The sequence below is a fragment of the Saccopteryx leptura genome, chromosome 13 (assembly GCF_036850995.1).
Source record: "Saccopteryx leptura isolate mSacLep1 chromosome 13, mSacLep1_pri_phased_curated, whole genome shotgun sequence".
In the NCBI taxonomy this organism is placed as follows: Eukaryota; Metazoa; Chordata; class Mammalia; order Chiroptera; family Emballonuridae; genus Saccopteryx; species Saccopteryx leptura.
This window is the reverse complement of record NC_089515.1, coordinates 43,630,119-43,642,554: the sequence shown is the minus strand read 5'-3', so window position 1 is coordinate 43,642,554 and position 12,436 is coordinate 43,630,119. Positions and strand designations below refer to the sequence as shown.

General features: G+C 38.6%; 1 protein-coding gene across 2 annotated transcripts in view; it reads right to left on the bottom strand.

Moving 5' to 3' along the window:
- Positions 1-12,436, bottom strand: part of UBE2Q2 (ubiquitin conjugating enzyme E2 Q2) — a 64,919-nt gene that overhangs the window by 42,730 nt on the left and 9,753 nt on the right. Inside the window, exons 2-3 of one of the 2 annotated variants that reach the window (XM_066355143.1) lie at positions 8,163-8,264; positions 3,156-3,260 (exon numbers count right to left, since the gene is read on the bottom strand). In XM_066355143.1, the coding sequence (XP_066211240.1) occupies positions 3,156-3,260; positions 8,163-8,264 (207 nt within the window). The remainder of the gene's footprint in view (positions 1-3,155; positions 3,261-8,162; positions 8,265-12,436) is intronic. The other variant, XM_066355144.1, reaches the window with a different exon arrangement.

Genomic DNA, 12,436 nt, shown 5'->3' with positions numbered 1-12,436 from the left:
AGGCATGGTGGATAGGGCTAAACACAAAGATTAGTCAAAAGCCTATATACAGAACACACTGTCTAGCCCCCAAAACACACTGCTTTCTCCACCTCCATAAGCAGAACCAAAGGAGAAACATGGTTTCATGTCTGAAATCTGAGTGGCTCCACCATCATTTATTATTATACTAGAAAATGGGACAGGGGTTAGAAGTTAACTTAAATTTCTCCTACAAGCTTTCACTTGAAAAGTCTTGGCCATAAAGAACTCCCAATCAACCCTCCAGTACCTCTCTCAACTATGAAGGAAAAAAAGAGGAAGGAATAAAGAAAAAAATATATATGAGCAACATAAGACTAGGTAGATATTTGAGAAAAGTCTTCAAAAAGAACAAGACCAAAATATTTATAAAAAGCATTAAAGAGAAAATTGAGATGCTAGAGAGGAAGAGGACAAGAGTATCAAAGGGATACTCTTAAACTTTAATACTTATAAGTATTAAAGACCCTTTTAAATATATCTATAACACCAAAAAAAAAAAAAAAAAGAATGAATCTTATGGGTAAGGAATAATCAGAGAACAAGAAAAAGCTCTTAAAAGGTATGGTTCAACTTTAGGGTCCTCAGAGAGGACCCCAGTGAACCACACATCCCAGCACTCATGCCTCCCTCCATGGTCCCCTCCCACAGTGAATCTGGGATGGCCCTACTTTAACTGCTGCATGAGGTGGGAATGATGCCGGGCCAGTTGCAATCTAGGCCTTAAGAAGGTCAGGCAGCTTCAACTTTTGTGCTCTCAGAAGCCCAAAACAAGAATTCTGATTACCTTCCTGAAGAAACAGAAGCTACACGAGGAGGTCCTGGAAGATAAGATGCCATGTGGTGAGAAAGGCCATGTGGAGAAACAATGAGGCAGCAGACATGAAAGTGAAGGTGCCCTGTTGGGACACCCCAGTGCAGTCATGTGTCCAAATGACCCCAGTCCCGGCTGGAGTCTGACGGCACAGTGAGGCCAGCAGAAAAACAGTCCAGCTAAGTCAACCCACACAATCGTGAGATATATCAATAGAATAAATTGTCCTGGGATAACTGGCTAAGCAGCAATAAGTAACCAAAACAAAACTTAAAATCATGACTGTCCTAATAAAATTTTCAAAAGTTGAAAGAAAATCTTCCAAAATTTGAAATTAAAAGACAAAGAGATAGAATACAGAGACCGTATCAGTGATACAAAGACTCAAGTGGAGAGGTCTAGGCATTCCCAAATGAAAAAAGAAAAAAAATGTAAAGGAGAAAGTTATCACAGAAAAAAATGCAAGAACACTTAACCAAGAAGAAAGCTTCAAGAGTCCAAATTTTAAAAAGCCCATCCATACTGAGTGGAGAGGCACAATGTAAAAAAGACCTCTACTGAGTAAACAGTTATTTCAGAGCACCAAGAAAAGACAAACTCAAAGCTTCATGCAGAGCTGAGTAAGATTCAGAATGGCATCAGGTTGGACAACACCATTGGCTACAAGACAATAGCACAGTCTGAAATTCTGAGGGGAAATTATTTTCAACCTAGAATTATATATTCAACCAAACTATCTACCAAGTGTGAGAGGAGACTTTAACAGCAGTTAACATTTATTGGGCATTCACTGTGCACCACACACTGCTCAAATCAGTGTTTTTCAACCACCGGTCCATGGATGGGTCTGCCAGAAATTTCATGCCGGTCCATGAAAGAGTTAACCACCCTGATGTTGTATGAAGATGACAGACCCAATGATTTTAGTCAAATTTGCTTAGGCTCAGGGTGATTTCTGCTGTAGCTGTCCTGAAACAATTCTCTTATTTTCACCAGTCCCCAAATGTAAACAGGTTGAAAACCACTGCTATAAATGACTTACATGTACTGACTCATTTAATCTTCAAAGCTCCTCCAAAATACAGGTATTACTACTATTTCCCCCATTTTGCAAATGGGAAATTGATGTACAGTGTCGGTTATTAGCCCAAGCTAATTAGATAATGCAGCTAATAAGCAGCAGAATCAACAGTCAAACTGACAGTGGTTTGGCCATACCTTTTTAGAAGTTAGAACTCAGAAAATGTACTACCCCTTCAGGCTCTCTCAAGATTTAACTTGATGTACTCAGGCAAAATGTGAAAGATAAGCCAAGAAAGATGGCATAGGTTAGGAAACAAGAGATCTACTCTAGCAGAGGAGATAAGAAAAATTAAAAATGACAGCTGTACAACCAGCTCAGAGAGCAGCTGCCACATTGGTGCAGAAGAACAAAGGGCTTCAGAGGAGAAGGAGTTCTCACAGAAATGGGAGAGAACATAAAGGAAGACATTGTAGTGCTATCCCAATAAATTCAATTAAAATAAAAAAAGGAAAACTTTAAAAAAATCAGGAGGACATTCCTTGTAATCCTGATAATTCCTTATAACATCTCTTGCTTGAAGAAGATAATTTGGGTTAAGCCTCACAAAGCACAAATGAGCTTAAAAAGGTAACACTCCAGGTAAACTTAAATGAATAAGCCAAAGCAATTGAAGAAGCAACACAAAAAACTATACAAGAAAGGAAATATCATCATAGAAAACTATACTACAAAGTCCTAATGATAAACAGTAATTATTCACATGACTGAACAGAATGATGTCTTAAGAAAGAGAAGTTGGTGGGTAAGTGGATGATAAAAGAGTTAAATCCTTCTCTATTATAGTATAAAGTTAATATAATGACACCTAAATAGGTAAATCCAGCAACCCAGAAGAATTAGAAGGATGGTGAGCTTGAAGGGGATAATATTTGGGTTAGGCCTTAAGAAGCATAGACCAGCAAAAGGAAATGGCATATTTCCTTCTGTCGGTGAGGGTAAGCAAATGGGTACAAGCAAACAACTGAAGAAGTGAGGAGCAGTTATGGAAACCAGGAACATTAACAACAGAAGGTAGAGGTGGGACGAGGCATTTTTTTGTCTGTCATAGCAAATACCAGCAGCTCCCCAAAATGAAAAGGTTATTTTGAATACCTACAGCAAAACAAACAAAACAATTCAACAGCAAAAACTAACTTCTAAATAAGTTGTTTCAAAGTGAAGACAAGGCATCCTTGTTTTACTTTAGATTGAGACAATTAATTTTAGCTCTTGATCACCAGAGAAATTTTACTTTACCTGACCCGTGGGGAGTGGTTGATCTAGCATCTCAACATCCAGGTGCTTAGGAAGGTTATATAATCTGCAGAGTTCACATATCAACCACTTCAATTGCTGACGAAGCTATAAAACACATTTCAGTAAATAAGCATTATGTTAAAAAGCCCTTAGAAGACAAAAGTAATGCTACAACTACTGTAACCAATCCAGTAGGAAATGAAAACGTTTGTTATTGCCCAATTACAGCCTACAGTATTTAAAGAAATATTGTTAGGAGTTGCTAGTATAAAAGTCACTGTGGCTTGAGTGCAGTCCTACAACTGACACCCAGCAGAATGACGTCAACAAAAAGGCAGAGGAAGGGGAGCTCCAGACATTGTCTGGTTGTCAGTTGCCAACTTCTCATCTTGGAAACTTGTAACTTCACACGAGTACAGTAATACGTTTCTGAGACTACAAAAAACAGAGACAGTGTGGTTGCACATGGGTCAAAAAATTATATATTTCAGTCATATTCATTTAAAAATTGAGGCAAATGTGGTCTAATAGACCAAGCCCTGGAATCTAGATGACCTGGGATACATAGTCTCTAACTCCCTTAGTTTCAGACTCCCATCAGTAAAACAAGAAAATTAAACCTCATAATGGCAAAGATTAAATAAAATCATCTGTGAAAACACTTGGTACTTAGTAGGCTCTTAAATATAAGCCTAAAACTGCAAAAAAAGATCACTCAAGTTTCCAGTTTTACATCCAGATTGTTTTGTGAGCATATTTACTTTTTTTTTTTAAATAAAGATTTTATTTATTCATTTTAGAGAGAGGAGAAAAACAGACAGCCAGGGGTGAGGGAGCAGGAATCATCAACTCCCATATGTGCCTTGACGAGGCAAGCCCAGGGGTTTGAACCAGCGACCTCAGCGTTTCAGGTCGACCCTTTTATCCACTGTGCCACCACAGGTCAGGTTGTGAGCATACTTACTTTAAGCAAGGTAAATTATGTACACATATGTCTTTCATTGTTTAAAAACTTTTTAATGCATGAATTTAGCAATTATGGTTTAAGAAGAATGGCCAATAGTCAGTAGATCTGACCAGTAGCTAGTCAGGCAACTTACTTTACTTGGTCAGGAACACTTTCCTGAATGTGTCTGACCATGAAAAGAGATGAAGAGAAAGAAGCAGATTTATGAAGGAATAAGAAAACAGACACAAAATTAGAAAGGGTTAAAAAAGCAAAGAACAAGCCTTTCCAAAGTGGACAATGGAACAAGCAGAAGTACAAAAAGCTGAGCTCAAAATAAGTATCAAAAAATATCATCAAGCTCAAAAGGTGGTGAAGCTCCACTGTAGATTTGTTATCCATCCAATAAGCTTGTCTTGTGTGCTAAGTACACGATAAAGACGAGGCAAGGTGCCTGGACACAGACTCAGACACCCCAACCTCTGGCACAGAAAGCACTACAGGAGTACGGTGGGACAGGCAGAGCGTGGTGGAGTCATACACAAGATAAAAACAGGGGGTACACCTTCCAGGAACTTCAACTTTATGCTCCCCCAAAAAAGTGTTTGAAGGATAGGGAAAACCTTAAGAAATATTTATAAGGTAGCAGGTCTTAGAAACTTCCTAGATAGTTGGGGCGGGGGATTAGGGGTGGTACAGGAAACATTGGGACAAAAAAGAACTCTAAACTAGTCCCCAGGTCCCAGATTTGGGCTTGAGTGATGAATTTCATTATTTCCTATTGTCACAATCACAAAGAGAATTGCTGAGGGGAAACATGATGGGTGGTGGCCTACCAGGAGGCAGATAAGTTTAAATTTAGATGTAATCATGAACAACCATGGCACATCCAAGTGAGAGTCCTTGGATCTATGCGACATATAGACATACATGGTTTTGGCTAGAAATACAGATTTAGGAATCTCTAGAATACAGACAATGATTTAAGTAACAGGAGTAGAAGAGATTACTCAGAAAGCACAGAATGAGAAGAAAGAGGCAAACCAAGAAAGAAGGGAATGAGGAGGAAATCAAGGCAGAGTAAAGAAAGATAAAAAGAGGAGACGGTGGATTGCCAGAAATCCTCATTAGATTATCAGTTCCCAGAGGACAGAATATGACTTGTATTTTTGTACCCATCACTTATCACAGACACTGACATTGAAACCAGTCAATTAAATACAAACAAACAAACAAATAAACAAACAAACTTTTCTGTGTTCTACTACTAAGTTTCTTGTATCCACCCAGGGGGAAAAAGTATGCATAAACCAGAACAGATACAGATTTTTTACATTTCATACAAAAGCGGCTAAATTTCAGACAATATTCTATGCCTTGCTTTTTCACTTAGAATATCTTGGAAAGTTGTACATGCTCCTGTGAAAAGGCTAGCTACATTCTTTTTAACTACAACATAATATTCTATCCTAAAACTATACACAATTTTTATTTAATCAAGTCTTTATTGGTGGACATTAAGTAATAAATGTTGAATGGAAGAATGTTTCAACAAGAGAACAACCAACATATTGAATGCTGCAGACTGTCAATTTTAGGACTGAAAAAAGTGTCACTGGATTTGGCAACTAAAGATAAAATTTTTTAGTGCAACGATGAAAGCAGAATCTAGACTGTAATGAATTAAGTGAATTAAAGGTGAGGAAAGATAGCTTATTTTAAAAAAAGAAAAAAAAAGATAGCTTATTTTGTCAATAAACTAGATTATAAGATAATGACAGAGACTGTAAGAAAACAAAGAGTGAATTTTGGGTTTGTTTGTTTGTTTTTAAATATATTATTTTTTTATAAAATTCAACCCAAATTTTATATCCTATGTCATTTCACTTTAAGAGCATTTTTTAAATTATTTTTTTTTATTTTTTTTTTTTTACAGAGACAGAGAGTCAGAGAGAGGGATAGACAGGGACAGACAGACAGGAACGGAGAGATGAGAAGCATCAATCATTAGTTTTTCGTTGCGACACCTTAGTTGTTCATTGGTTGCTTTCTCATATGTGCCTTGACCGCGGGCCTTCAGCAGACCGAGTAACCCTTTGCTCGAGTCAGCGACCTTGGGTCCAAGCTGGTGAGCTTTTGCTCAAAGCAGATGAGCCCGTGCTCAAACTGGCGACCTCGGGGTCTCGAACCTGGGTCCTTGGCATCCCAGTTCGACACTCTATCCACTGCGCCACCGCCTGGTCAGGCACTTTAAGAGCATTTTTGATGAATTTTTGATGAGACATTTTGATGGGTTATTGAAAAATAACCCCACTCATTTCCATTATCACAAAACTTACACATTTAGATCTTTAGAGGAGGCTCCAGTAAGGAACCTGTCACTCCTTCCCTGTCCTGTCATGGACATACATATGGTCTTGCTTTAAATTTTTACCTCTAACCTTCATAGCTCTCCAAATTAGTCTTTACTTTTAAAATACTCTTCAAAATGATGTTTTGAACCACGTTTAACTTATTTTGACAAAAATCTGAGGTAAGACTCTAACTTCCCCAAATGGTCAGTTCTCTTAAGGCTATTAATAGAATAATCTCTCCTTTTCTTATTGAGAACTTTAACTCAATTTAACTTATTTTACATTCTCAATTGCATGACTCTTTTTAAACTTCTGTTGCCTTCATCCAGCCACTCCAGTGCCAGTACTCAATATTTTATCGAATTACCTAGTTGAACAAATCTCACATCATTACTTTTTTCAACTTCATAATTATTCTTTATTATTTACTATTCAAAATAACCTTTAGATTCATTTTATCAAGTTCCAAAAATAAGTCTGTTTGACTTTTTACTGGGATTGCATTCAACTTATAAATTAACATGAAGCTATGGAGGTAACTGACATAAAGTCTGCCCACTCAGGAACACACTGACTTTCATTCCAATCAGCAAATTTTTGTAGTTTTCTTGACACATGAAGTTTATTCCTAGGCATTTCATGTTTTTAATTTAATTTTAATTGTCAACAAAATATTTTCTACTATATTTCTGTTTGATTCTAGTTGATATTTGGGGGAACCATTGATTTTTATAAAATAGTATTTTTAACCAGTCATCTTAAAAATTTTTTCAAAAAAAAGAAATTAAAAAAACACACACACACAAAAGAAAGAACAAAGGAAAACAAACAAAACTGTTTTTTCAATTGACTCCTTTGGATTTTTTTTTTTTAGGCAAATAATCATATCACATGCATATAATGACCAATATTTTTCCATAAGGACTTTATGACATCATAGAAAAAATACAATGGTAATGTATTATCATTACAAAAAAGACATATAAGTTTTTTAAAAAGATGTAAAACTATATTGAATAGGACCTCAACTACGTAAACATATATACAAGAATATATGTATTTTACTAGCAAAAGAAAAAAATTACTAAAAAAAAATCATATCAACAATGGTTATAGTAGGTAGAGAAATTATGGAAAATTTTTATTTTCTCTTTTTAAAATTTTACTAGTTTTCTCACAATGATTATTATTTTTATAACCGAAGAAAACAGGTTTTTAAATTTTTTGTAAAATCAGAAGTTATATTTCTTCATGTTATATATATATCATACATATATATATGGCTTTTTACTGCCGTTATAGACTCTTGACCGGAAAGGCAATTCCCTGACCCTAGTGCTGGTGTCATGCTATCATTTCCCCTCACATCTACCTTGCGGTCTTTTCCTTTTTTCTACTCCCTACCTTGGCTAATGGTCCCTACCAAAAATGCTTGCTTGATTAATAAAGTTAGAATTCATGGAAAAGAGAACACCTAATTCCTGGTCCAAATTAAGACTATACCTTATGGGAAATAAAAAAGAAACTAGAAAGTAAATACTATATTTTAAAGTACAAAAACAAAAAACAAATAAAAAAACCTGGTTTTTAGCCCCTCTAAGATTATCAGAGTATCTGGCTTTTACATTATATTATCTCTCAACACTTAAGTTCTATAATATAATGTTCATGAGGAAAAAAAGAAAGTAGCATGGCTTATTTTCTCACCGAATTGTTGTTCTTAGTATCTTCTAGACGTTCCAGAACTGATGTCAGATTTGGGTCATCAGAGTCCACAAACCATATTGGTGAAGAAGATGGATAAGATTCCTGTCACAGAGATACCTAGGTTAAACACACTTAAAACAGACTAACTTGGATGTGCAATTAAACCACACCACTCAAGGACAGGATACCCACAGATTTAAGTAAAATATATTAGGGGGAGGAAAAGCAACAAACACATTAAAATCCATGTGTGGAAAAACAAATTTCTTTTTACGGATTTCTTTTAAAAAGCAGTTTTGTGGTTTAATCTTGCCTGCTCCATATTACATAATTTATAAGTCTAAAAACAAACCCCCCCAAAATACTTTACCCAATAAGCAGTTTGATTAAAAACAAACAATTGTAAAAGTTATACTTTATCAAAAGCAGAAAAAAATGGTATTCAGGCATCCAGGAAGATGGGCTTCCTTCCTCTACAGAGAAAGGTTTATCATGGCCTGGATTCTGAGCTTTAACATTTTTAAAGGGCTTTATAATATGAAATCATAACACCTCTCTCAAAAAGAAAAAACCACCACCCCCTTGAAGTATAATCTATAGATTTAAACTTTACTGCATTTGCCTTTTTAATATAATAAAACTACATTCCTAAACTATCTAGACGAGATCTCTGATTCTTTAAAACAAAGCATGTACATGTCTAGGCACATATTTTAAACTCCTTACAAATGCTAAAAATGACTTTTAAAAAGAATCTTCTACTCACTATACTCATTGCTTTCTGAGTAGCGTACTTACAGCAGTTACTTTTGAGATTTTCCTCCATTAGCAAATTGGCTCTAAAATCAATCCCATCAATTATTTCTTTTTCCTAATAATTTCCCATCCCTTCTAGATTATAGGGAGGAATGTAGTTTCTAAAGGAACAGATTTCTAAAGTGAGGTTAAAATTGTTTCTTAAATGTATCTGGAATTAGAAGGCAGAAGGAACAGTAACATAGCTACCATAAGGCTACATTCAGCTTTCACTTGTCAGAGGAGTTGGGTTTGAGACAGGCACTCTCCTTGGATAGCCACTGTCCCTGTGCCACAGTTCTGAGTCAGTGGTGTTCTTGAACACTGTGTAGACTGCCTCTAAAACGGCTCTAATAATTCTAAACTCCAGGTACTCACAGCCTTGTATCATTCCCTCCCCTAGACCAGTGGTCCCCAATCCCTGGGCCTCGGACTGGTACCGGTCTGCAGAGAAAGAATAAATAACTTACATTATTTCCGTTTTATTTACATTTAAGTCTGAACGATGTTTTATTTTTAAAAAATGACCAGATTCCCTCTGTTACATCCAAGACTCATTCTTGACGCTTGTCTCGGTCACGTGATACATTTATCCATCCCACCCTAAAGTCCGTGAAAATATTTTCTGACATTAAACCAGTCCGTGGCCCAAAAAAGGTTGGGGACCACTGCCCTAGACCTAATGACTCATTTCTAACAGAATACAACAAAAGTAACTGATGTCATCTTGAGATTAGGTTAAAAAAAAAAAAAGATGAGAATTTCTGTCTTGTCTACCCCCTCTTGTTATTCATTTGTTTTGAAAGCCAGTTAGCTACTTATGGCACGCATCCACATGGCAAGAAACTGAGGCCCTCAGACCAATACCTGTGAGGAGATGAATCCCAACAACAACTACCTGAATGAGTCTGGAGCCGGAGTCTCCTCCAGTCTAACCTGGAAATGACCATGGCTTTGACTGACACCTTTACTGCTTTGCGAGAGACTGTGAGCCAGGGTCCCAAGGTAAGCTGTACAGGTTCCTGACCCACAGGAACTGTAAGATAATGTTTGTTGTTTTAACCTGCTAAATTTGTTACAAAGCAATAAATAATTCAAACATCATAAAATTCCAGTATTTTATTCCATCACACAAACTGAGTGCTATCAAAAAATGCTATTGCTATATACATATTTTCAAAAGCATCATCATATGTTGACTTTTAAAAGTTAACAAACTAAGCATTACATGCTTTCACCTACTAATAGACATTTACTCTGTTCATTTGTATTGTTTTCTATTATAAACTAGGGAAAGCCATCATTAATGCAGTTTTTAAAAAGCATTGCTTTGAGGCCCTGGCCGGTTGGCTCAGCGGTGGAGCGTCGGCCTGGTGTGCGGGGGACCCAGGTTCGATTCCCGGCCAGGGCACATAGGAGAAGCGCCCATTTGCTTCTCCACCCCCCACCCCCTCCTTCCTCTCTGTCTCTCTCTTCCCCTCCCGCAGCCAGGGCTCTATTGGAGCAAGGATGGCCCGGGCGCTGGGGATGGCTCCTTGGCCTCTGCCCCAGGCGCTAGAGTGGCTCTGGTCGCAACACGGCGACACCCCGGATGGGCAGAGCATCGCCCCCTGGTGGGCAGAGCGTCGCCCCTGGTGGGCGTGCCGGGTGGATCCCGGTCGGGCGCATGCGGGAGTCTGTCTGACTGTCTCTCCCCGTTTCCAGCTTCAGAAAAATACAAAAAAAAAAAAAAAAAAGAGAAAAAAGCATTGCTTTGAGAACTAAAATCTCAATTATAATACAGTGAAAGCCACAGAAGTGGATTTTTTTTTTAATTTTTCTACTGCTTTGAGAGAGAGAAGAAGGGAGAGAGGGAGAAAGAGGAAGGAGAGAGATGAAAGGGTGGGGGGAGGGGAGGGGGAGAGTGAGTGAGAAAGAGAGAGAGAAGCATCAGTTAATTGTTCCATTTCAGCTGTGCACTCATTGGGTTGCTTCTCATGCATGCCTTAACTGGTGATCAAACCTCGGAACTCAGCATGCCAGGAGCTGATGTGGATAGTTTTAAAGAAAATAGTCTTTTTTTTTTTTTTGTATTTTTCTGAAGCTGGAAACGGGGAGACAGTCAGACAGACTCCCGCATGCGCCCGACCGGGATCCACCCAGCACGCCCACCAGGGGCTATGCTCTGCCCCTCCGGGGGGTCGCTCTGCCACGACCAGAGCCACTCTAGCATCTGGGGCAGAGGCCAAGGAGCCATCCCCAGCGCCCGGGCCATCTTTGCTCCAATGGAGCCTTGGCTGCGGGAGGGGAAGAGAGAGACAGAGAGGAAGGAGGGGGGGGTGGAGAAGCAAATGGGCGCTTCTCCTATGTGCCCTGGCCGGGAATCGAACCCCGGTACCCCGCACGCCAGGCCAACGCTCTACAGCTGAGCCAACCGGCCAGGGCCAAGAAAATATTCTTTAAAAAAAAAATTATATTGAAGTAGGACATCATTTATATCTATTCAGTAGTGGTTTCTTTTTGTACCATTTGCATTCTCCTCTGTGTCCCAAAACCTCTTTAGAAACTATCTTCAAGATAATCCTGTTCTTAAAGAAAACTATTGAGTGTTGCATTTTCTTTTATAAATTTTCAGCCTAGTTTGGACCCTACTTATTTTTTAAGTTTTGTATTTTCTTTAGCCTTCAAATAACTAAATTGAGAACTTCACTGTGTAGTTAGTATTTGTCTAGTAAACTCTACATAAACAAAATTTTAAAAATGAATTGTTGCTCTGAACTAAAACCTCTCAAAACCATATTATGAAAATTACGGCCCTGGCCGGTTGGCTCAGCGGTAGAGCGTCGGCCTAGCGTGCGGAGGACCCGGGTTCGATTCCCGGCCAGGGCACACAGGAGAAGCGCCCATTTGCTTCTCCACCCCTCCGCCGCGCTTTCCTCTCTGTCTCTCTCTTCCCCTCCCGCAGCTAAGGCTCCATTGGAGCAAAGATGGCCTGGGCGCTGGGGATGGCTCTGTGGCCTCTGCCTCAGGCGCTAGAGTGGCTCTGGTCGCAACATGGCGACGCCCAGGATGGGCAGAGCGTCGCCCCTGGTGGGCGTGCCGGGTGGATCCCGGTCGGGTGCATGCGGGAGTCTGTCTGACTGTCTCTCCCTGTTTCCAGCTTCAGAAAAATGGAGAGAAAAAAAAGAAAAAAGAAAGAAAATTACAACAAAAAGAATTACTGAGACTGGTTACTATGATTTTCTAACCCTGTACATGAGAAGATAGTTGCCTTGGACCTACTATATATCTATCCTACATTAACAGTTCTCAAAGTGGGGGTGGGCCCTCGGACCCTCAGGTCCAAACTATTTCTACAATAATACTAAGATTTTAATTGCCTTTTTCACTGTATTGACCTTGGCACTACTGGTGCAAATACAATGGTGAATAAAACTGTTGGTCTAGTCCTGCTATTTCTCAACACCAATCATTCAGGTGCTTAAAAGAAAGAATGTCAG